General features: G+C 34.6%; 2 protein-coding genes across 8 annotated transcripts in view; one reads left to right on the top strand and one right to left on the bottom strand.

Annotated features, from left to right (window-relative positions):
- Positions 1-17,899, bottom strand: part of MRE11 (MRE11 homolog, double strand break repair nuclease) — a 62,344-nt gene extending 44,445 nt beyond the window's left edge. For 2 of the 4 annotated variants that reach the window (XM_036220382.1, XM_016158694.2), the window contains exons 1-9: positions 17,743-17,899; positions 16,922-17,037; positions 15,112-15,244; positions 10,589-10,749; positions 7,590-7,677; positions 6,697-6,838; positions 4,132-4,246; positions 2,271-2,453; positions 1,169-1,340 (exon numbers count right to left, since the gene is read on the bottom strand). In XM_036220382.1, coding sequence (XP_036076275.1) covers positions 1,169-1,340; positions 2,271-2,453; positions 4,132-4,246; positions 6,697-6,838; positions 7,590-7,677; positions 10,589-10,749; positions 15,112-15,244; positions 16,922-16,941 — 1,014 coding nt within the window. In that variant the 5' untranslated portion in view covers positions 16,942-17,037; positions 17,743-17,899. Of the gene's footprint in view, positions 1-1,168; positions 1,341-2,270; positions 2,454-4,131; positions 4,247-6,696; positions 6,839-7,589; positions 7,678-10,588; positions 10,750-15,111; positions 15,245-16,921; positions 17,038-17,537; positions 17,668-17,742 lie in introns of those variants that run through there. The other 2 variants (XM_016158698.2, XM_016158697.2) reach the window with 2 other exon arrangements.
- Positions 17,900-17,982: 83 nt separating this feature from the next.
- ANKRD49 (ankyrin repeat domain 49) lies at positions 17,983-23,147 on the top strand. Of its 4 annotated transcripts, XM_016158702.2 has the most exons (4): positions 18,013-18,101; positions 19,923-20,012; positions 20,813-21,174; positions 22,460-23,147. In XM_016158702.2, exons 3-4 carry the CDS (start codon positions 20,917-20,919, stop codon positions 22,919-22,921), a joined length of 720 nt encoding a protein of 239 aa, XP_016014188.1. In that variant the 5' UTR covers positions 18,013-18,101; positions 19,923-20,012; positions 20,813-20,916; the 3' UTR covers positions 22,922-23,147. The 4 variants fall into 4 exon arrangements, with proteins under 4 accessions (XP_016014186.1, XP_016014188.1, XP_016014187.1 ...); XM_016158700.2 differs by lacking the exon at positions 19,923-20,012 and having other exon boundaries at positions 17,983-18,101; XM_016158701.2 differs by lacking the exons at positions 18,013-18,101; positions 19,923-20,012 and adding an exon at positions 18,110-18,218.
- The last annotated feature ends 3,024 nt before the right edge of the window (positions 23,148-26,171 follow it).

The raw sequence follows: 26,171 nt of genomic DNA, 5'->3' as shown, positions 1-26,171 counted from the left end.
GAGATTGGGTTTAGGGACAAGCACAAGACTTTGGTCCAGAGAAATTTAATGCTAGATGTTTATCTAGAATTACTGGGAAAAATGGTTCTTTAAGCTGTCAGAATAATGTAAATCTATGGGAGCCCACCATGTGAAAAATGCCTTCCTTATAGTGAAGCTTAAGACAGAAACCAACAGAGCAGGAAGAATGAGGCTAGCCACATGCAAAGAGATAGAAAAACTCACGATCTTGAAATTTGAGCTTCTGATCTAGTCATCTTGAAACCAGCATACTCTCAAACTTTTAATCATGTGAGTAACATGTTGCTAATAAAGCTGTGACACTACTTGAGTTGTTTTATCTAAACTTTAGTTCCTCTTTCTATAAAATGTGGATAGTAGAATCTATCTACCCAGAGCATCGCTGAGTGAATTAAATGCAAAATTTTGTCAATGGTGTCCAGAATGTATAAACAGGAATGAATATCAGTAATAATTTCTATGATCATTATTACTACCTCTTATGGTTTTTTATGAGAATAAAATGTAAAACAGAAGATTTACCAGAGAGTAAGAACTGAGCAAGTGTTAGCAATTTAAGTTTTAAGCTGTCAATTTATATGTTATTAAATGCATTCGTCCAACTTCAATAAGTGGCTCTAGAATTTCTGCAGAGGTTTAGGGGTGGTAATCTGCATGGAAGGGGAGGTATGGGACTCCTGCTGAAGCTACAAGGTCCATAGCAAACACATTTTAAGGTTTTATTTGGGATAGCTTTTAAAGTGAAAGGAATGCCTAATGGAGATTACTAGAGAGGCTACAGCTTTCTTCATCTACCAAAATACCTTCCCATTCCCCAATCAAAGCCGCTGCCTGCATTATAAAAATGAACAAATGATCAAATCAGGATTAAAAAAAAGATTACATATATGTTTCTTAGGAGGAAAAAAACTAGGAGAGGGGCTTCGTTAAAATTTCATCTATACATAACATTCCTCAATCTGAAGACTTAAAAAAAAGATCTTTAATGCAACTAAACTCATTTATTAAACAACAGTGGCTCCCTTACAGGCTTCACAAGACTGTAACAAATATAACGTTTTCCCTCTATTCTACTGAAGTATTTAACTCAACGTAAATAATTTCTCAACTAAGGTAGATCTCATTGACCTTTATCTAGAAGAATTACCTTCTCCAAACAGAAGTTTTGTACGGCTTGGGTTACTCTAGGATTATCTGGGTTAAAAATGTCTGGATGATCAGCCAGAATAATATCCTCCAGGAAAAACTGCCGCACTGTGTGAAGAGGAATTTTCTGCATGTTCATCTTCCTTCCTTTAATACGCAGCAAACCAATATGTCTGAAATAAGGAGGGAAATGAAAGCCTAGTTACATAGTAAATTTCCTTTTTAATAGAAACTGTGCACATCAAAACTCTTAAGTGTTTACAAAAGTATTTCTTTATAAAGTCATACCCTTGAAAAGTATTTTTAGCAATTTAATCTTAATGTTATATCACAGGAAAAAATATTAAACCTTCTCCCTCAGAATGAAATACACTCATCCATCATTTTTTCTGCCTAAACAAATATACAGTTTAGTAGAAAAAGACAGAAATAACAGTAAGTATAATAAAATGTCATCAGGACAATGATAGTAGTATATATAGTATATACTACTACATACATATGTACTATGTGTGTATATATGTACACATACATAAAAGAGTAACAGCAGAACTAAAAAAAACAACGGCAAATGTACATCCTACTACCATAGTCTTAAAAAGCTATTATTATCGTCTTAAAAATGAGAACTTGAGTGGATTACAGGGTAAAACCTGTTCTAAAAATTGAGTTTAATCACTATTAACTACTTTATCACATAATTCCCTCAAAGAATTCAAAGGAATGAGAAATGTTATAATATTGCATTTATAACCAGAAAAATCTAATAAATTTGTATTTGATTTTGCATTAGGTGAATTTGTTTATAAATGGACATGTGAAATTGGTAATCATTCTGTAGCACTGTAACTTGAAATTTAATGAATAAAAATTTAGCCTTGAATTTGCAATGAGCAGCAAAATCATTAATGCCACTGAGATGCTTTCATGTTGAAAATAGCTTACAATCTGGAAAAATAGTAAGACTATATTAATTGATCAATCTTTATAAATAAATCTATCATATAAATAATAATACCACCAGTACCTTGAACTCATGGGATGATCAGAATATTATAGAAGGTATTTTTTAAATTGATTTAGAAAATATAACAATTACTCACTTCTTTACAGCTTCTCCTGGAGAAAGAGAAGTAACCACTGAACTTCCAGGTTGTGATACATAAAAGAGTTGTTCATTTTTGGTTGGGGCTATTTTACACTCATGTTCATGGCCCCAGATAACAAGATCAATGAAGTCATCCAAAAATTTTTCTGGAATGAAGTTAGTATTTCCATGTCTACTCCTATACCAAGACATTAAAAATTAAATAATATAAATGTTCAGAGATATAGAAAAATTTCATATTAAGTAATTCTGCACAGATATTGTTTTCTTTCATTAAAGAGTACATCCCTTTTGTGTGCAAAACCGTGTAAGGGATTGAAAATAAAAATATATTATCTAATTTCTATCTTCAAAGGGCTTACAAATTTGCAGGACACAGACAAGTAGGAGACCATAAAGAGAAAGCACTTATTTCTACATTTAGAGGCAGATCATGAAAGGCTTTACAGAGGAATGAACTGCTTTGGGCAAGTCAGAAAAGCATGAGCTTTATCAATAGTAAAAACCTGTAAATTAGTGTGATTACACACACACACACACACACACACACAAATACGGAAAATGAAAAATGAAAGTGAGTTAAGCCTAAACTTTGTAAAGTAAAAACAAATCTCTAAATATGTCTAGTTATTTTTTAACATCATCGGCTACTGATTATAAAAATAATAGGAGTAAGAGTACCAATCTTACATAAGAGATGAGTTCTCCATATTAAACAAAATATCACATGAATAAATAAATTACAAACTATGATTTTACACCTAGATTACTTGTTGTTACTGAAAAATATGTAAAAATTCAAGGTAAGTAAAGACAAGAAGGAAGTTTTTCCTAATACTGATTTACATCATTGGGATTTTAAGCAAAAGTGTTCAAACACTTTGACCTAGCATTCATTTAATTCAAACCAATATTCATTCCCTCGAAAAATAGTTACTGAGTGTCTACTGCGTGCATGATGTCACAGGCCTCTTCTAGATACTGAAGACACGGCAGTGAACAAAGTCCTTGTTCCAGTGGCAGAAACAAGCAACGATAACAAGATATATATGTATATGCATATGTGTGTATATACATATTTGTCAGGTAGTGATAGAGGCTATAAAGGAAAATAAAAGAAAAAGTGACATGGAAGGGCAATGATACTACATATAGTGTGGTCAGGAAATGCCTCCCTGACAGATGGCACATAAAAAAAGAATTGAGATGAGGATCAGCACGCAAGGGAAAAGGACCTAGGCAGAGAATGTTCATAACAAGTTTTTAAAAAGCAAAAATCTGAAAATAACGTTAATACATTCACTAACAGAAGAAAACTCTAACTATGTATCAATGAAAACGAATTATACTTTTAAGCATCAAAATGGATAAATCTTAATAATGTAATGTTGAACATAATAAGCCAGCTGCAAAATATACAGCATGGTTCCAGTCATAACAAAACTAAATAAAATACTTATTGTGGATATACATATGATTAAACAAGAGAAAAACAACAGACTAAGTAAATACAAATTAAAGATGTGCTTTTCTCTGGGGTATGTACATAGAGATGAGGTCAAAGAAGGGCATGAGATAATGCTCTAGTAATGCTCCATTTCTTTGCTGAATGTAGGAATATTCATTTTGTGGTTATCCCCATACCGTATCCATATGCCATAAATATTCTTTTATAGGTATGAATATATACTGAAAATAATTCGAAATACAGTCACACAAAGCATATCTAAGTTTTGCCTGACCCTGCACTGACAACTTTCAAAGAATGAGGAGCATTTTACTCAGATAGGTAAACCCATAAAGAGATTTAGGGAACCTCAATACCTGACTCAAAAATTTCCAGAAAACACTTTTACCTGTTCTGATGAATCACGAATAAGTTAAACCAAGAGTTCTCATCTTCTTTTGGTCTCAGCATTGTTACTTTTTTATTGAGGAACATTCGATACAACCGTTCATCTGGAATGGATCCTGAAATGGATATTACATTATTCTAAAACTGGTTTCCTACTTGGTTTTAAAAAATGAGTATGTTTTGCATCTAAATTATGTGTTTCTCTAAGTATTTCATTTTCCTATTAGCGATATATTTGAAATTTGGAATCATTATTTATAAATGAATATGTTCCGGGTAATTGCAATGAAAACAGCTGAGCAGCTACATGCATTCAAAGAATGTTTTCCATGTCAAGCATATATGCCTTCAAAATGTGAAAAATGTGGAATAAAACTTTGAGTTTTCTATGGTTAAATTCTTATTAAAATTTCTATTTAAACTACTGTTTTTCACTATCATTTCATTAATTCTAAGTATGCATACACTTTTGATCTAACATATACATTATAAAATAGATATTAAAAGGGGTAAGAAAGAAAATAAATGTATTTAAAAATAATAGTCTTTATATTGTTTCCAAGTAAAAACACTGTTTTGAATAATTTAATAACTTAAATAATTCTTCCTGTATCCCAAAGGATTAGTTTAATCTAGTGGAAGCTGACAAAAATGAGTAAACACATACAAATCATGTTTTAAACACTGTAAAAGGGAAAGAAGTCGGGAAAGGGAACATCAGTGCTAGAACAAGGGTACCACTTTAGATGGTGATTAGGGAAAGCCTTAGAAAAAAGCCAATGATGTAGACGTATAAGAGCTAGAGGAGGTCTAGCTGCTAAAGAGAATTCCTAGAGTGTGGCCAATGGAATAAATAATGGAATACAGAACATAACTGGAGACAAAAAAATCAAGACATACAAAGTCCAGGGAAGGTCGGTCTATTTAAGTCTCGAAGCACTGAGAACACCCGCAGAACCTATAGGTAGGTAAAACATTTGAGGAAAAGGAGAAGGCAGTTTAGCCAGTTGGCAGCTAGCTTCAAGGGGGCAGGGTGTTTGCAGGCAGGAAAGGAAGTGCCAGCAGGGAATGAGGAGAACAGTGATCAACCCTTCTCTTCTGCCCTAAGACCCATAAAACGCTGAGGGAACTCTGTGGGACACAGTAACTTCTGGAGCCAGTCAGTTTCACGGAAGGTCAGAGAGTAGAGTCAACATTCAGAAGAAACTAAAGATATGAGGGAATTTATTAACTATACTAAGAGTTCTAGAGTGTATAGAAAAGGGTTGGGATAACAGTCGGGATGGAGGACAGAGACAGAGCCCAGGTAAGGAAAACGAAACTGGATGAGATAAGAGTTTGAGAAAAAACAGATGACTTGAAGTAGGATGCTTCTGACGGAGACTGAGGCATAACGCAATCTGTGTTTAGTCTGAGAAGTGAGAGGATGAAACAGTTTCTGCAGTTATGATCCCTAACACTATAGTAATTAAAATATCTGTTAGCAGCTTTTTTTGAGAAGTGTATTTTACTTCCTGCTCTGTCACTTGCAAAATCAGAAATAACAGCTCAATCTCACTTTCCATATCTCTAAAATATAATCATGATGCTCTTCAACTTGTTAGAGAAATTATTAGCTGGACAAAACTATAAGTGTATAAGGTCCCTAGAAAAAGTATTCAAATCAGCCATCTATCATAATTAATCTTTTAAAAATATATACAAAGACAACTGAAGTAAATATGATCTTCTAAGGCTTTTATTATACTAAAATCACTCAAGAAATAATAAATCCTATATTGAGGCTATCATTTAAAATTTTTCCCCAATTTCTCTCACAGTACTTTAAGGCTGATTTAACATAGAATGTAATTTTTACAATACTCTACATACAATAAAAATAAAGCTATTGCAACCATAAAACAAAATATCAAGCTAAACTTAATCCAAAGAAGATACAATAGACTCTGCGCTCTAAAAAGTCTTTGATCTTTCATTTACATGGAATAAAGACCAGCAAATAAGCTTTTACCTGATGGACACTAAATAAACTGAAGACAGTAAAGTTGGTAAAGCAAATTTTCTGAGCATTATAGATGACTAGCACTATCTAAGAAAAATATGTGAGCCACTAATGCAGGCCAAATACATTATTTAAAATTTTCTAGTAGCCACATTAAAACAAGTAAAGAGAAAGAGGTAAAATTAATTTTAACATATTTTATTTAACTCAATGTTAATAAAGTATTTTACATTTTTCTAAGTCTTTGAAATCTAATGTATATTTTACGCTTATAGCATATCTCAATTCAGATGGGCCAGATTGTAAGTACTCATACTCTACATGAGGTTAGTGATTATTGTACCGGACAGAGAAGCTTTAGGCTTTTCAAAGACTTCCAAGATATCAAAATGCAGTTTTTCTATTCTATATTTCTAAAAGTCTATATCTGAGTCTAAAATAAAGAAAAAATAAACAATAAATGGATACTAAAGAAAACTTTTTACTAAAACTGCTATTGATTTCCCAGTTGCTTACATGAATTAAATATTTATTTTCATAAATAGTAAAATAAAACAATCTTACCTAAGCCATATAGAGCAATTTTTGTGTTTCCTTTTTGAAGCAAAATCGGACTAATATCTATCTTCTCCACAGACATTGAACGCCCAAAGTGATTTACAAACCCAGCACAACTTAAAATATCCAGAGCGCAAAGTGCATCTGCCTATGCAAAAATATTTTCAAAAAAATAAGTAATCTGTATGTCATATTTTACTTATTAAAGTATATTCTATATACTAGTTACAAAAACATATATTAGCATAGTGTCTTCCCAAAACAAAATTACAATTCTAAAAGTATTTGCTACCTTTCTTCTATTACAAATGACCCACTGCAATTGGAACCACATCAAAGTTAACATTTCTTCAAAACTTATGTCTTGGTCACATAAAATAAAAACTAGCCATGAAATAAGTATTTTGCAATATTAAGCAAACCTATTAAGATGTGAGGGAAAAAGGACTAGATAATTAGTGATTTATAATATTAATGACCAGATAAAATAAAAAGATATTTTCCATTTAGGACCTCCATTATTACTTCTATATTAAATAGATAATAAGATAACCTAATTTAGATTTAAAACTTTTATGAACAATCATTTCCTACAGGTAAGATTTTATGAGCTAAAATATAAAAGAACACTTGGTAAACTGTAAAGCATTATATAAATGTTAGGTGTTTATTCCTACTTCTGGTTACGTATTGTTAACCCCAGCACTAATCAAAAAAAAAGCATAACTCACACACCAATTATTATTCCAGATTTTTAAAAGTTATCTGAAAAGTATTATAAAAATTTATATGAATGTTAAAAAGTCAATTTGACTTTTTGACTCGACTAAAAATAGCTTTCCACAAACTAAACCAATCATTTCTAAAATTTCAACAAACTGTAAGAACCCAATAATTACCCCTGTAGGATCATCATGATTGCCATGAATACTGAATATTGGAATCGAAATGTTCAGATTGCCATCTTGGTAGTTCACCCATGGAAACCTTAAAAAAAAAAAAAAAAGTATTTAAAACTTCTGTAAGAGACAAAAGCTATTTCCCCCAATATCTTCCTCCAAAAAATTAATGTAAATAATAGGAAAGTTGGATGATCTATGTCAACAAATGACCACTAGTTTGGAGCTTAAAAAAAAATAAAATCATAGGCAACAATTCATTTCAAGTTGAAAATTATGTCAAAATACACTTTAATAAAGAAAACTACAATAAATAATGCTTGTGAACTATATAAAAGAGTGGTAGATCTCATTAATGGAAACTTGATAGGTTTTTGAAATTTTAAAAGCTCTGCATAGTTTTTTATTTGTAGAAGGGGGAGGGCAGAAACATCCATTTTGGAATCTCGAAGACCTAGAATAAAAATTCCAGCTCTGTCACTTACTACTTGTGCAATTGAAAGTCTCACACCCACTCCTGTACCTAGTCATTCATCTAGCTTCTATTCTGAGGCAAATGACATTAGCGATTTCTAGTCTATCTCTGCAAAATTCTTATACCTGTACAAGCAAATACATACATCTTCTTATTTTACAAATGACAGCACAATACAGATTATTACACCCTGCTTTTACCATTTAACGTATTTTAGAAATCATTCCATATCAGTACATAAAGAGCTTCCTTGTGCTTTTTTTGGGCTGGACAGTACTCCACTGTATTATTATTATGTGTTTAAGTAGTTACCTACTAATGGACATTTAGACCATTTCCAATCTTTTGTTTTACAAATAATGCTCTAGTGAGTAATCTTGTACAAAGTTTCCCTTGTAAGAGGATAAGGAAATTTATAGAAGGGAATTGTTGGGTCAAAGGATATATGTGCATTTATAAATCTGATAGCTACGGCCAATTTTCCTCTGTAGAAGTTGTATACATTTATACATAATCAATGGCAATGCATGAGAAAGACAGCTTCCCCTTACTCCACACACATAATACTTCATCAAGCTTTTAAATCTATGTCAGTGGTAATGCCCATGACACACTCAAAAGAAATTAACTGGCCTGGAAACTGGGCATAAGTATTCTAAGATTCCTAGGTAACAATAGTGTCACCTATGCCAATCTGATAAGAGAAAAATATTTCAGTATATCTAATTTTGTATCTTTCTTGAATGAACTTCCCTTTATATCTTTTGTATTCTTTTAATATGTTTAAATACTATTTTATTTCTTTTCCTGTGAACTATGTCCACATTCTTAACCTATTTTTTTTTATTAACTCATGAATTTTTTATTGACTTGAAAGAATTATTAATCTATTGGGGAAATTAGATCTTAACTTGAGATTAATTGCAAATATTCTTCATGGTTGACCTCTGACTTTTGACTTTGCTTCAGGAAGTTTTTGCCACAAAAAGTTTTTGCAAAAGACAAAAGTACCAATCTTTTCTTTTAAGGCTCCTAGGTCTGTGTCATACTGAGAAAAGCCTTTGCCACATCTTAATGTTCAAAAATGTGTAATTTTCTTCTAGTATTTTTATTGAATAATCTGTATTTTTTTGTGGAGATATGAGATGCCACCTTCACCAAATACTAAATTCCTGCATATATTAAAGCTACTTCTAGAATTTGGGTATATCAAAAGGACACAGGAGAAGATCTGAAAGAGTGCCCAATGGCTATTTGAACAACAAAATAGATTACGATAGTATTAAATTCTAAACCAAAAGGGAAAAAATGAGTTCATATTGATATAAACAATTTAATTAGTTCTTAATGACATAGACAAATAAATAAACAAATGTGGAACAAGGAACAAATCTTCCTTACAGAAGAATTCCAATCAATAAATGTAGAAAGAATGTGGAAAACAGAAAATCACCATTAGAACACCGTTATAACTGCTGTAGGCAAGAGTCAGTAATGAATGCTAAAATTTGTGAACAATCTTTAAGGAGAAAAAGAACTGCGTATCCTCAAAATATCTCCCCCAAAATATTTACTAGTTACAGCGGTGATTTTAACCACGGCCATAAATCCTTCAACACTACTTCCTCTCTCTTGGAAGTAGAACTTAATTCTTTCTCTTTCGGTGAAGGACTGCCTCTGACAAACGGTGCCTGCAAAGGGGAAAACGTGACAGCAGAAAACCCGGCAGACACCACCTAACCAAGTGATGGCAGTTAACCTCACCAGCAATGGGCCATGTTGACGGCATGAATTTCCGATATACTATAAGAAGGGCACTTAACCCCTGTGGAATAGTCTTCTGTCAAAACCCATAATCCTACCCTAATCATGAGAAAAACACAAACTGAAGGACATTTTATAAAATACTTCAAAAGTATCAGGGTCACGTAAAACAAGGAAAGACCAAGAAACTGGCATAGGCTGCAGAAGCCTAACAGAACATTTCAACTAAATGCAATGTGGTATCCTAATACAATGTTTAAGGAGAAACATGAGAGTATATTTATGACATAGGGTTCTTGGTGGATATCATAAATAAGTCCCAAAAGCATAAATCTTAAAAAAAATAATCAATATATTTGACTACCTCAGAATTAAATATTTCAGTCAAAAAGGTAGCATAAACAAAGTCAAAAGAAAATCCACTGGTTAGGGAAAAAAAATATGTGCCTAACAAAGGCTTAGTATCTAGAATATATAAATAAATTCTGCAGTCAGTAGCAACAGATAGAAATTCCAATTTTTAAAATGGGTAAAGAATATGAACAGAAGAAAATACCAAAATGTAAAATAAAATTTCAATCCCAAAATTATTTGGAAATACAAATATATAATAATGGACAGAAAATTTAAAGAACTACAGTTATTACGAACATAGCTTATAACAAAAAGTGAAATGGCTAATTGCTAATGCATTTATGTGCCTTATACAGAAAATATTATACATACGGAAATGTCCACATAAGTACTTAAATATACTTACTTACTAAAACCAAAGTTGACTGACTGATCGCTGATAATTTCAAACTGTACAGGACGATCACCCATGCAATATTTTCTCAATAACTCAAGGCAGGTGTGTAATGTTTTTCTTGAGGGTTTATTTTCATGAAAAAGGTCACCACCTAACAAAATTAAGTCCACCTAATCAATAGAAAATAGTGTTAACATTAGAATGTTTTATAGTTAAAAAATCTTAAACTATAGATGAAAGAGGTAGAAAAAAAATCATATAAGATACCATTATGTAGGGAGGTTTTAAAATTTTGTATTTTAATCATTCAAAGGACCTTCTAATCTGGTGATTAATGTGACTCCAACTCAGGTTCCTAGGCCATCCTCAAAGAGCCATCTTCAAATTACTACACCAAGTCTCTGATTCATGCAACCCAAAGTACCCATATTTCTTTTTTTGTTATTCAAACCAAACATAAACTTAGTATTTTAATGAACCTATGAAAGAGCCAATTCGAACCAAATTATTCGTTCAGTTCATTCGACAATTATTTAGAGTTTCTATGGGCACTGGCAGCTAAGGAAACAACAATCTACAAAGAAAAGATGAGGCCCTTGCCCTCATTAAATACTGACAATGTGTGATGTCCTGTACTAGGCCCTGAGGATACAATGATGAATAAAATAAAATCCCAATCCTAAAAGTGTTCAAAATCTAATGGAAGAGACAAACTGTTACTCATCTAAAGATAAGTCAGATACCTACTAGAATGGATATGTAAACAAACCAGGAGCAGAGGTGACATAACAATTAATTCTAACTGAGGAGTAAAAATTCGAGGACATTAAGTCCAGGAGGGATGTGCTAACACCGTGTAATATGAGTTGCATTATTAAGGATAAATGAGATTTTGAAGAGGAGCATTCTAAGAACCACCAGAGAAAAGGAGAGAAATCCTAACACATTCACACTTTCAAGAAGTGTACAATTTACCTAAAGAAACCTGATGTGGGCTACAGTAGTGAGGGGGAGCAGAATACTCCAACGCAAAAGGTGCCACTTTGGCATGCGGATGGTTTTGAGCTGAAGACAATTAAAGCCCAATAGATTCATGAAAAACTTTTTTTACCTCTCCCCTGATTGAGAGCTCATATCAGGAAGAGAGCTATCACCAGAGGTAACTTTTCATCTGCATAGCATGGCAAACATTTGTTTACCAAACAGTCGCTCTTCCCATCTTCTTATATTCCTGTAAATTACCTTCCTCCCCTTTGAAGCCCCTATACATCTAGCCTCTTCTTCTTAGCTCAGGAAGATGAGCTTCAATTACCTAACTACCAGAAAGTCTTATATTTTAATAGGGTTCTTACATGTATGAATTTTTTTTTCCTGTTAATCTGTCAATTTAATTTCAGAACCTCGATAGGAAGGGAAAAGTTTTCCACCCCTATTGTAGTCAGGGAAGCTGATGTGGGATTTAAGCTAGGTCTTCAAAAATGAACATGATTTGAGTAAAGGAAAAAAATGATCATAATCAAAGGCATAGAAGAAACTAAACAAAACAAAATAAAATAAAATAACAATTTTAGAGGGGACGGAGAAAGGAGAGCAGTTGTTTAAATGGTATAGTTTCACTTTTGCAAGATGAAAAGAGTTCTGGAGACTGGCTACCCAACAATGTGAATGTGCTTAATGCTACTGAAGTGTGCCCTTAAAAACGGTTAATTTCGTAATGAGCATTTTATCACAAGTAAAACATTTTTTTAAATTCTTTTTAGAAACTAGTTTGTGACTCCAGAGAACAATGAGAAGGGCACAACTTGCTTCTGTGGTATTCTGGCCAAAAGTGAATCTAATCATGAGGAAATGACAGACATACCCAACTGAGGAATATTCTACAAAATAATTGGCCTGTACTCTTCAACAACATCAGTTATTAAAGACAAAGGCAGACTGAGGAAAGATAGCAGATTACAAAAGACTGAAGAGACATGACAACTAAATGAAAAATGCAACCCTGGATTGGAACTTGGATACCACTGACCTGTCCCCAGAGTGCAGTAGCAGACATTACAGAGACAACTGTTAACGTCTTAAAATTAATAATTAAATTGAATTAATATTAATTTCCTGGTTTTGATAAGTGCACTGTTGTTATATATACAATTTACTTTTAATGGTTCAGAAAGTGTGTGTGTGTGTGTGTGTGTGTGTGTGTGTGTGTGTGTGTGTAAAGAGAGAAGATACAGCAAATGTGGTAAAATACAGGAAAATCTGGGTGAGGGGTATTATTCTTGTAACATCTTTATAAGACTGATATTGTTTTAAAATCAAAATTAAAAGAAAGGTATCAAGTAACTAGGAAATAGAAATAAGGCTGGTAGATGGCACAGGCCTACAAAACAGAATTTATGAGTCAGGAAGAAGGCAAAAATAAATATAATATGTATCTGGAAGCACCAGCATAGGGCTGTGAGGAAAGGAGTCAGTTAAAATTAAGGAATGGCAGAAATGGGAACAAGAGGAAATAGAAGAGAAGGAAAGGACAGTGTGTGGGGGGGGGGAGGGTTGGGAAGGGTGGTGGGAAGCTTACACTAAGGGAAAGAAATATTTTAGCACCTAAGTTAGAAAAGAAAGGACACAGGATTCTCTGGCAGGAAACAGACCTCCCTCAGCTTCAAGTTTCTCTGCCCTCAGGGAAAGAGAAACCCAACTTAAAATGAGATATACCAGATATTCCCTCATTCATTATCAAATATATAAAAGTACCCACTACTTGATAGATCCCTTCTAGGTAGCAGGATACAGCATGAGCAAACAAAAGGTTTTTCACTCTCATGGAGTTCACCTTCTAGTGGAAAAGACAGATAATAAACAAGTAAACAAGTCAATAAATTATTTCAGATGACGCTATGAAAAAAATTAAGAGTAATGTCATAAGAGTGTTTGGAGATATCAGGAAAGATCTCTCCAAAAAGGTTAAAACTTGAACTGACACATCAACTCTGCCAAGATGCTATAAGCAGAAAACCGGGTCTCAGTAGGACGTACCAGTGAGGATAGGGCTCACCGAACTAGGGAGAGAATTGTAAGGTAATGGCCAGATCAAGTTGAGCCTTGTAGTCTCAATTTTTTTCTAGGCTCAATGGAAGGCCACTTGGAAGATTTTAAGCAGCAGAGTGATCAGAGTGATATGATCTGATAAAGTAATAAAGTTCACGTTAGCTGCTATGTTGAATAGATGTAGGGGAAAAGAATGGAAGTACAGGGACCAATGAGGAAACACTGCAGTCCAACAAAATACGTTAAAAGTTTGGGACTAAGCTTATAGGCATGAAAATCGAAATTAGTGGGAAGGTTCTGCATATTTTCAGGAGAAAGAACCAAAAGACTTGCTGTTAATCTGAAGAGACGTCTGAGGAAAAGTCAAGGTTGGAGATATTAATTTGCAAGTCACCAGTATTTACATTATTCCCCAGCTCTCTCTCAGGCTGTAGACTAACACTTCAACTGCCTACTGGAATGTTTCCTGGAATATCCAACTGGAATATCCCAAATCAAATGGTCTAAATCGCAATTCATTACCTTTCCACATAAAGAAGTACTGCTTCCTTATTTAAAACCTATTTCTATTATCAGTACCACCAATTTCAGGGTCATTGTCATCTCCTTTCCCTCATTTCTACCTCTACAATGAACCAATCAAAGTATGCAAATCATATCTTTGGAATATTTTTTGCATTCACTTCCTCTTTTCCGTCCCATGCCACCACTTTCAAAAAGCCTCTAACTGGTCTCCAATTCATGCTATACCCTGTTACCATAAGACTTTCTATTGAATTGGATACGAACTCTTCAATCTGGCACTTGAAACTCATTAATGCAGCTCTAGCCACATTTCTATTCTTTCATCGAACTTTTTAACACATGGTCTCCCAGTGAGCCAAACAGAGCTGCTGTTGCCCATGTTAAGATGTTCACATACCTATTGTCTCACTTCTGAGCCCTTTCTCCTGCTTCCTGTGAAATGTACATTCTCTATGCTCTTCACCTGCCAAAAACCTACCCAACCTCCAAAGCCCAAGTTAGATGCCACCTCCCGCATTAAACTCATCTTTCTATCCTCATCCAAATATAATCTTTTCTATCTCTAAACTCCCATGAAAAGCTGTTTATAGTTTTCTTATGGCTCTTATCACAAATGACCTTGCATCGGAGCATCTGTCTTATCTCACGTACTGGTCTATGTTCTTTGAAAGTAGAAACTACACAGTCATCTTTACATTTCAAACAGAAACTGCCATAGGATCCTATACTCAGAAAACACCCCATAAACACTTGTAAAATTTTACAGACTCTTTGCAAAAGTAGCTCCTACTTGAATTAAGGGCACAAAGCACATAAAACTTGCTTCGGGTTTTTAGTATATTGATATCTGAACAGGCAATGTGAGCACATGAGTCTATAAGACAAACCAACTTTAAAAAGCGAAAAGAGACTGCTAAGTAAGGGAGCACTGTAGAAACTGTAAAACTGTAAACCAAACTCACTTCATTTTCCTGGGCAAGTCTTAAAATTTCATCAAATGTGACAAAGGTATCATTTCCTCTGACTGCATCTTTCTCCATAAATCCCAAATGAATGTCCGTTGCAACTAAGATTTTAAATGTATCTTCATCATCACTGTATTAAAAAAGAAAAAAATGGGTCAATATAATAAATTAAAAGAATGTTCCAGCAAATTGAAACTTAAATTTGTAAAATAAAGTAGTTTTGGAGTAAAATTACTTTTTCTAGTCTTAACTGTAAATTTGAAGTATTCAACAGATCTTTAACATCACATAGTTTGCCTGCCACGAATTTGTTACAGACCAAATGTACATGAAATTTTAAAAGGTCTGTGACTACTTCAAAAATGTACAGCCTCTTTAACAACCAGTTTTGTACCCTTGAAAGCTTGATTTGTTTTCTTATTCTATGCCACAGCAACAACCCAAGAGGATTTGACCCCATATCTAAAATTGCTCCTTGTCTATTTTGTACTCTTCCAGGAATAGAGTTAACTGGTTAATTTAAAAAGCGCTTTCTCTAAATTTATAAGTAGAGTTTATCCTAATCATCTAGCAACTTACATTCAAGCCCTTACAAGAAGCTTGCTTACATCTCTACTCTCTGCACAAAGTTAGTTTTTTGTTAAATTTGGCCAAGCAACAAAACAGAATTATTTACAATTCCATTTAAATCTGGTAGTATTCAAAGGTACTTTTCATGTAAAGAAACAATAGTTATTAATACTCTCTTAAACTTAATGTAACTTTTAATGTTCTTTAAAATATTTTTGTACCTATGATATCATCTCAACTTACATATAGAAGTAGGTTTTGTTATTTCTGAAAAATGAGAAGGCCGGACAGAGAAATTAACTGATTTGTTGCACGATTAAATAGAAACAGGACTAAAACCCAAGATTAAAACTCAAGCTACTTCCACAAAACCATAATGAACTTAAAAATAAAACTTTTATATATATACACACATATATATGTATACGCATATGTATGCATATGTATAGATGTGTACACATATATCTCCAAAATTCACATCTTTATATATGAGACTGTTTCAGAAAAGATTTCTCTTCAGAAACTTTAAAAATGATGTGCACACATCTGATTCCTATATCCAGACAGGTACAATACTTTCAGATCAAATGACTGCCCTGTGCTTCCATAGCAACTACAAAGTATTTTCATGATTCTCTCATTTAAACATCAAAATTAATCTGAGAAAGGCATTTTTATTCCAATTATACAAATGAAGAAGAAACTGAAGCAAAGTTTATAAGATTACTAACTCACCCAAGGTCACGCATTATTAACCAAGGAATTAAAACCAGAATGAAAGACTCCAAGTCTAAAGCTTTTTCCACATAACTGTTTCTAGTCCTTTTATTTATTTTCATTTTACACAAATTCATTTCCAATTCATTCAACACTAGAGCACTTAACTCTTAAAAATCAACTTCAAAAAACTTGCCTTAACTAGTAAGACTGTCATGAAAGTTCAAGAATACTTAGTAGCTTCAACATTTTAAGACAAAACCTTAAGAACATAAACTTATATACTATAGCAACACATACCAAATTACTGCACGACCCATCTATAGATGCATATTATCTTTCAGTTAAAAAACACACAGTATGAATTTTTAAATATTCTTTTTGATGACTATCACTTCTGTTCATAGTTAAGTTCTTTATTTGCTGCTAATTTATTAAACGTTTTCTTTCAGGGTGATCATAGTTGATGAGCTTTAGAAACCCAAAGCAACAAAGAAGATTTCAGAAGACAAGTGCTTACAGGGCACCTGCAGAAGTCATTTCTGTGGTCGGTCCAGCTCCTCCAGGGCCAATTTTCTCTCGAAGTACCGCTGGGTACTGTGCTCAAGTGTCAGAAAACTCACTCGATTCCAAATTCTAAAAAACAAAATTATATTATTGTAAAGCATGCATTTAAAAAAAGCTGGCTTGCTATTTTGGAAGTTTCATTTTCATCTAAGCCCCTACTCTACTTTTAGAGCTAAGAACAGAAAACAGCACATCTCCAGTGCCGTTCCAGTTTCACTATTATGATAAAGCTCATTTACTATTTCCCTTTTCCATGCCCTATGAGAAACTAATGTTTGTTAAATAAATGGGCAAAAAGGATAACAGGGTCACAACAGTGGTTTAGCACAAGAACAACTCTGCAGAAATGTTTAAGGTGCTTGAATAAGCTACTCTGAAGCATGGAGGCGATCTCGTACTTTTCTGCTCAAACGCAAGATTTTCTAAAGAAAAAGGCTTGTTTTTGGAAAGAGAAGGGCCCCCACGTCCAAAGCTCGTGTAAATAAACAGAAACACCGCCAGCCGCCCGCAGAACAAAAGAAAATGGCCTTGGGGAGCGGTACTACCGCGAAATAACCCCTCGAACGTACAGACAGATTCCCAGTTCCGTGGGAATTCCAAGCCTCAGCATGCTCCCATCCCCAGACTCCTTAAAGCAACAACGCAGGATCCTGCAGGACTCCTCCGCATCCCACTCGGCCCATTCTTTTCAGAGGGTCAATCCACTCTGGACTTCTGCATGGGATCCTGCACACATAGGAGGCAGGTACGATTCCTAAATTACCCCACACTCACCAAAGCCCCACCATTGGAACTCGAGGCTGTCTTTTATCCGGGAAGAAGGACCGAGATTCGCGAGCAGAAAAGCAACAGCACGGCGTGAGATCGCCTCTGAGAACCCGCTTAGCTACAAACCTGAATTAGGGCGGGAGAGGGGAAAGAAAAAAAAAAAAAAGGCAGCTCTTTCTCTCGCGATACCTCATAGATTACGTAGACTTTTTAGGTCCTCTCCGGCTCTCCCGGGCTGCAGAACGCCTTGAGGGAGCATGGAAAGTAGCCGCGAGGCCCCGCCCCCGTACAGGAGCCAATCCTGAGCAGTCGAGGGGACGAACCCCGGAAGCGAGGTTTGCGGTGGCGATTTTCCCCTCTATAAGGTGAGTAACTCTTCTTTGCCTAGGACCACGCTTCCTGGACGCCTGGAGCCACCTAAAAGGACTCCTGGGCCTGTGGCGTCGGGCCGCCTGTCTACGCCGGCAACGTCGTGGTCCTAGGTAGGGCTGGAGCCGCTTGCAAGGCCGCAGGAGCTACTCCCAGGCCTGTGAAGTGACCAGCCGGTGCCGGAGGGCCGGGACTGGTGGCTTTCTCCCTTACTCCCACTCCCTAAAAGTAGAGCGTTCGGATCATCAGTTTTACAAGCCTTCCTCCTAGCCCTGGATCCCGAGTTCAGCACATCTGTATTGCTTCGTGCTGGCAACAGTAACATATAGTGCAGTAAAAAATAATGTAGGACTTGATTTTAGAAAGTCTGGGCTTTCAGTTCCACTGGAGTTCCTCGATCTAGAGCAAGCTGTTTTAATCTATCCGAACTTCAGCGCCTTCACCTGTAAAATGGGGTTTATGGTGCCACCCGTCACTGAGTTGTTTGTGAGGAGTTGACAAATTTAGATCTCTCTCAAAATGGAAATGTGTCCTTGAAGTAAAGAAACGTACCTAATTTCTTCCCGGTGGAAGATCGTCAAGTAAGAATCCTGATTGACTTTTTAAATCCAGAATCAGGGAGATGCACCTGGGTTTAACTTTTTAAATAAAATCCACTAAGAAAACTTTACATGTAATTTATTGTATCTGGAGCAGTACATTCAAAATTTATAAAAAGAGGCTTTATAAAAAGGAAAGGAAAGTAAGATGTTTGCTATAATTTGATATAATTAACAAATAAACTCTATGTTATTTACCAGCATTTATTGTTTCATGAAATAATGTATGATCACTTTTGTGTTGCAAGGTTCAGGGAATACTTTGAGAATAAAGAAAACAGTGAGAACTATTAAAACATAAAACAATTTTGGTAGCTTCTCTCATAGACTGAAAAGCTGGAGAGGCCTTGGAAATTTTTCAGTAAAATCGTACATTTTACAGTGAAGTAACAAGCCCAGAGAAGGTACTAGTCATGAGTGATAGATTTAAAATCGAGTTTAATGCTCTTGGCACTAGTAACAAGATCTAATTCTGCATAAGGATTGTATACTCTTAAATTTGTCAAATTAGGTAGATAGAAGTATCTTAGAGGTATGACTAACTTATCAGGGCAGAATCCATTCCAGTCAAAATCAATTGATGGGGCTTTAATTAAATTTAATTCTACAATATTTCTTAATGCCTGCTGTATGTAAGCGGGACATAAGTATAACTTAAACATAGTCCCGAGTCTTAAACTTACGATCTTTTAAGAGGCTAAAACAAGAACAAAATTAGTGGTGAAATAAGATAATATGTAACACAAAAAAGTAAAAACTAGAAAGAAATCTAATTTGATGGATCAAGAAAGACTTAATGAAAGACAACATCTGAGAAGAATCTTGAAAGACTGATAAGCAACAAATATAGTTGGGAGGCCGAATGGTATTTTTTAAAGTGTATTTTTCAATTACAGTTGACATACAATATTATATTTCAAGTGTACAACAGTGATTAGATATATATATATCTGAAAGTGATCATTCCAATAAGTAGAAATGATATTTTTAAAATATCCATTAATATTCTTATTCTTTTTGACTGATTAAAGTTTAGTATGCTATGTAACTCTTTAAGCTGATGTTAATTTATGAATATGGCAGCCTAGCAGAATAAGCATAACTCCCTTTGGGAAGCCTTCTTTAATCCCTTAGGACTGGGTTAATTATGACTCTCCAGCAGACACATTGTATCTGCACATGGTCCTATCATAACACTTGTTCCATTGTCTTTGCCAGTCACCCCAACTCGACAGTAAGCTTCTTGAGGTTAAGACATGGATCTTGTTCATTACTGAATCCCAGTACCCAGAGACTGGCACATACCAGGTATTCTATTCATACTTGTTGAATGAAGGAGCAAATGACAGCCAAAATTCATTTTCAAAACAAGAAGTTAAGAACTATAGTTGTCTATCAAAGAAGAGGACTACTTTTAAAGCAGTTCATTTTCCCAATACTGAAACTATTAAAGTAGGAAAAGGATAATTATTACAGTTTTCACGATAAAGATATCTGCACTGATTAGAGATTGGGACAGATGTCCTTTGGGGGCTAATCCAACTCTAAGGATCCCTGATTCAAGTAATTTTTTAGGAACTAAGAGGTTTTTTTCTGCTCCGTAGCGTCTGTGTCTACATTATAAAAATCATGAATATTCCTGTCTTTGTTGTATTCTTATAATTTAAAAGTTACAAGCATTTATCACTTAGCATAATGCAATAATATCTAAAGAACTACATTCAAAATAAATATAGGAATACCTTGAAGTTTGGTTCCAGACCACCATATAAAGCAAATTATCATATTTTTGCTGGTGGAGGATCTTTCCTTCAATTTGCAAAACAAAATGTCTGTGAAGCACTATAAAGTGAAGTGCAGTAAAATGGGAAATACCTGTACAGTTAAGCCACTAAGTAGAAGAAAAAACAAGTAATAAGAAAGATTAGGCCATTAAAAATACCAATAACTGAAATCAATCAGCTCTAATATTTAGTAAATGTAAAAAATATTAGTCAACACCAAAGAGTTTAGATAGGGTTTATTTGTGTGTGTTTGCAAGACTTATCTATGCTGTTGATAAAGCCTCAATTACTGTTTTGCTAATAATTTTTTGTTTGTATTTTCAGACCTTGACGAATAAATAAAGCAGACATAATTCATCTCTAAAAAGATTATTTATACTCTGGCATTAAAAATGCTTTGTATTTAGAATAGTAGTAAAAAAAAAAAAATGGAAAAAGAGAAAGTAAATGATGATGGACAACCAGACCCAGAGAATTCCTTGGACTTTTCTGAACACTTTAACCAACTCGAATTGTTGGAAACACATGGACACCTTATTCCCACTGGTACTGAAAGTCTCTGGGCAGGGAATTCTGATGAAGATGAGGAACAAGATGAAAAACCTGAAGAGTGGTATCAATTGCAAGAAAAAAAAATGGAAAAAGATCCAAGCAAATTGCTTCTTTGGGCTGCGGAAAATAATCGGGTAAAAAAAAAAAAAGCAATTGAAGAAGAAACCATAATGTAATAGAAAAAGTATTAGATTCAGAGCCAGAAGACTTGTCCCTGAACCTTTATTTGGTCTGTAACTTTGGACAAATCCTACTATTTCTCAACCTCTATTTTTATGCCAGTAAAAATGGCCACCATATTACCTGCCTCATATAGGGTTTTGAGGATCAAAAAAAGCATTGTACGTGAAAGCATACGATAAGCTACAAAAGAGTCTTTTAGGTATTGGGCGGCGGGGAGGGGGGCGGCGGGAGGGAGGCTTTAGGGATAATTAACTATAAATATAACAAGCAGTCATCTATATTTTTAAATCATTTATATTAAGTATTAAGATCATCCTAGAAACAAGTATTTAGGAAAGTGATGGGAACTAACATTTATTGAATAACAACTATACCATGTACCTATTACATTCAATTTAATCTTCCTATATCTCTACGATAGGTAATATTCTTTCCTATTACAGATTGGGAAGTCTAGATTCAGGAATATTAATTTGCCCAGGATCATCCAAGTGGGATGACCCTACTTAACATTAAGTCTATTCTTCCCACTCAGCCGCTTCTACCTCATTTTACTAAGTTCCTCCAAGTCTTTGTTAGTATACTAATAACTAAAAAGGTTTTGCATTTTTGGATAACTTTTTAACCCATGAGCACACTATATCTCACCAGAGGTCCGTAGACCAAACTGAAAATCACTTCCTGAAAACATGTCTGAGGTTGTTTTAGTTAAAAGAACTTCAGCACTTTAATCGGTAGATTCCCATAGTATTCTAATAAAGGAGTTTATAAGTTTAAGTTTTAGACATTATGTTTATTGGTATGATATATTCCTGTTACAGGAAAATCAATCTGTTACTATGGTTTTCTTCACAGATGACATATAAAATGTTAAATACAATTATAGCTTGTATTAGTCATCTAGGACTAGATGACTTTGTTCAGTAAGCCTTAAGTGGACCAGGAGTAGAAATATGGTTGACATACAGGGAACCACATTCTTAGAATCAGTAGTTATGGTTAACGCTTACTCATTCATTCTTAAAATCATTTGCCCTCTCCCCGCCAAAATGAAATCTTCATTTTAAAGTCATCTGTTAAGAAGTAATTTTTTATTTAACTTAATTAAATCTAACACCACTCGACCGTTTAATTTTCTTGGTTTACTGTTTAGTTTGAGTTGGATTTTTATTCATTTATTTTTTACATATTTATTTTTTTGTTGGATTTTTAAAAGATCTCTTTTTATCTGCTCAGGTGACTACAGTGCGGAGACTACTTTCTGAAAAGGCCACTCACGTGAACACTAGAGATGAAGATGAATATACCCCTCTTCATCGAGCAGCCTACAGTGGACACTTAGATGTTGTCCGTGAGTTGATTGCACAAGGAGCAGATGTTCGTGCGGTGACTGTGGATGGCTGGACGCCCCTACACAGTGCTTGTAAGTGGAATCACACTAGAGTAGCTTCTTTCTTACTTCAACATGACGCAGACATCAATGCCCAAACAAAAGGCCTCTTGACCCCCTTACATCTTGCTGCTGGGAACAGAGACAGCAAAAATACCCTAGAGCTCCTCCTGATGAACCGCTACATCAAACCAGATCTGAAAAACAACTTGGAAGAAACTGCACTTGACATCGCCAAGAGGTCAAGTATCTATCACTACCTCTTTGAAATTGTGGAAGCCTGCACAAATTCTTCACCTCGGTCTTAAAGGTTCTTAATCATTTTTTTAAGTTTCTAAGTACCAGTGCCTCCTTTGTGTGAGATGTGAAAAATCCCCGTAATATAAAATTGACATCTAAAGTCTTACAACAGAAATTGACATCTAAAGTCTTACAACAGAAATTCAGTGGTACTCATGATATCCTTCCAAGTGAATTGCCTGACCTTGATGTCAAAATCTATTTGAAAGTTGTTTGGATATATCTTTAACGATTTGTGTGGAGTGTGTGATTTTTTTTATCAGAAATAATTTTAACTATACTTAAAAACATCATGGATTGTAGAAAAACTGATATTTTTGGTGCTGATTCAAGAAAAATGTATTTTTAAATATTGCCCATCCTGGATCTTTGTTGAGTATTTAGTATACTGACATATTTTTATAAGGTAAGATAACTCAGAATTTAAAAGTCTTCAATATACTGGTGCAGTCAGCTGTCTTCTCTGTGTTAGGATAGCCATTTGCTTTCATTTTAAACTGTAAGAACTAACATATTATAGTGACTTGAATATTCATAAGTTAAAAAGCATCAGTAAACTAGATCTTTGTCTTTTAGAACCTAACCCATTTTCAGGAAAGTAGCTAACTACGTGTTTAGTCCATGAATGTTATATACTGCCTCCCATACCACAATTCCCACAATCCTGTGGAAGGTCCTACCTCACCCTGGTCCACCAACATAATACTTATTCTACTGGTGAGTCAGCATGGCCTTTTAAATATGCACACAAATGTACCCTGGTCCCAGAGGTCATAATATATCTGCTGTCCAGCTGGTTTTACCTCCCTAATCCTTCTGATTTGGGCACTGCTCATATAGTCTTCAAGTTCGCAGAAAGCATTGGTTTCCCAGGGTCCTCATTTTATACAAACCATACAAAGGCAAAGTGACAAGGGAAAAGGAATTCTAAGAGTGAAGAGATGTTTATTATGTTAGGGCTAGAACCACAAAGTGGCTCAGGCTTTTTTTTTAAAGCAACAGTAGATAGTGACAAAAGCATAAATACAAATATTCAAAAAAATAAAAGTTTCGAACAATGAAAAAAGGCATGAATTCTTTTTTTACCTGTATGTATTTTCTTTGCATCCATAGCATATTTATTCATTCAGCACACATTTATTTATTATCTACTCTCTCAGTCTCTCCAGCAGTGGTTTTCTATTGACTAGCTCCTCTGTGACTATTCCCAATGAGTTTTCTCTTCTCAGCACCAGAACTATCACTTTAGAAAAGGGGAACTAAACCAGTGGCTCTCTTCTTCAGTTATATTTTTAAAATGTCCACCAAAGTTTGTCTTTTTTGAACTAGTTCTTGTGACCCAATTACCCTAGACTAAGGAATGTCATTTCATCAAATGTGTGGAGATTTTTAGGCTAGAACAAAATCGAAGCATCTCAGAAAAGTTATAGATGATATATGCACTGAATCATTGTGACAAACAGGATTTCAAGAGTTAGGAGAGCTTCAGTTATTTCTGATCTCTGTCTAGGAGATGCCTGGGTTTCAGAGTATTACTATATGATACAAGGGTTTTGGCAGAAAGTGAGAGGTTGCTTTCTGTTTGACCTGGCCCAATTTAGTAATACCAAATGAAAGGTACAGCTGACAGACAGTGATGGCAGAATAGGCCCCATTCTACCCTAGTAGACAGCTGAACAAGGCTACCTAGTTATCTGAAAGTCACAAGAGCCCATGGCTCTTTTCTTAATTGGTAATGAGTTGCATCCATGATTTTATGTAAGCCTCCCACTTAAGTATGAAGCCAAAGGAGCCACCCTTATTTCTGATCAGGAACTGAGATGTGATTACTCTCTTATTTTTAGGCCTCAACACTCAACCAGTGCATGGAAATCCCTTCCATCCCTGAGGGCAGAATTTATATTGTTTGCTTCTTTTATACTTTCTTTAGTATTTATTAAACTTCTCTACAGAAGGCATTCACTAATCATACTTTTGACTATATTACTATCTGTACTTTCCAGTTAGCTTAAGAAGGCAAAATAGCTCAGTTTGCAAACAAAATTTTCTCTAATCTTATAGAGTTTACTCACAGACTTCTTAAAAAATAAAATCTACTTCTTAAATAAAATCGCTGTTTTTTCATAACTAAGGACTTAATTGTGATTAACTTATATGCTTGAAGAAGAGGTGACTTTTTGTCATTGTTCAAAGAATACACTGTTAATTCATAAGGCCCAGAGTGAAATGAGTTGGCTTCCTTTTTTTAATCTTAAATACACTTCTCTTGGGACCCTCCTACCCTACAACCTACCACAATGATGGGATTTAGAGTCTTTATACTATGGATATGAAAGCATCTATTTCTTTCTATTCATTGTCACCTATTATCACATCTGTGACTATGCTAAAAGATCATGGTCAAAAGAGGCGCAGAGAAGTAACACTTGCTCCGAGATGTCCCATACCAAAATGAAACCTCTGGATCAATTCTTGATTCCTGATCCACATATATACTATAATCACCCTGAAATGGTTATAGGAATTTATAGAACTGCTTTGGCTCAGGTAGGTACAAAAGCAGTGATTATGCTTTTCCTGTAATTAGTTTATCATGGGATGCTCTAGTCCCTCTGTAGGATTACCAGGTGACCATTCAACTTGTACAATATGACATGCTTCCTCTAAAGGACATTTAAGGTCTCTGTTTAGTAAGTTCAGAAGTCAGTAAACTAAGAAGGATTGAGTGTAGCCCACTGATGTTTAAATTCCTGAAAATTTCCCTTTAAACCCCTAAAATTTCACTTCCAGGAACCCAAGTAGAAATTATCTAAATCAGTGCCATCACAAAAAAACATAATGCAAGCCACATGTGTAATCTCTAGTGTTTTTCTAGTAGCCGCATTAAAACAAAAACAGGTGAAATTAATTTTAATAATACAAATTATTTAACCTACAAATCTAAAATATTCATTTTAATATGAGATAAGTGTTTAAAAATGATTGAGATACTTTACTCTTTTGGATAGTATTAGTCTTCAAAATACAGTATGAATTTTATGGTACACCTCAATGCTGTTGGCTGCTTTATTGAACAGCACAGGTCCAGATGTCTGAAACATTCCCTAGAGGCATAGCACAATACTTAGGAGGAAGAGCGTTAAACTTTGAGCCAGACACATTTGGGTTCAAATCTTGATGGCCACCCTCATGCCCGCTCGGCAAATAATCTTGGTTTTCTCATGTATAAAGTGGAGATAAGATCTACCTTGTTATAGT

The sequence above is a fragment of the Rousettus aegyptiacus genome, unplaced genomic scaffold (assembly GCF_014176215.1).
Source record: "Rousettus aegyptiacus isolate mRouAeg1 unplaced genomic scaffold, mRouAeg1.p scaffold_m13_p_5, whole genome shotgun sequence".
Taxonomy (NCBI): domain Eukaryota; kingdom Metazoa; phylum Chordata; class Mammalia; order Chiroptera; family Pteropodidae; genus Rousettus; species Rousettus aegyptiacus.
The sequence above is the reverse complement of the archived record's forward strand: the minus strand, read 5'-3'. Positions and strand labels throughout refer to the sequence as shown.

Excerpts from the sequence above, each read along its gene's own strand:
- ANKRD49 (XM_016158700.2), top strand. The coding sequence starts at position 20,917 with ATGGAAAAAGAGAAAGTAAATGATGATGGACAACCAGACCCAGAGAAT. Across the intron at positions 21,175-22,459 it reads GGGCTGCGGAAAATAATCGG|GTGACTACAGTGCGGAGACT; the intron begins GTAAAAAAAAAA and ends TTATCTGCTCAG.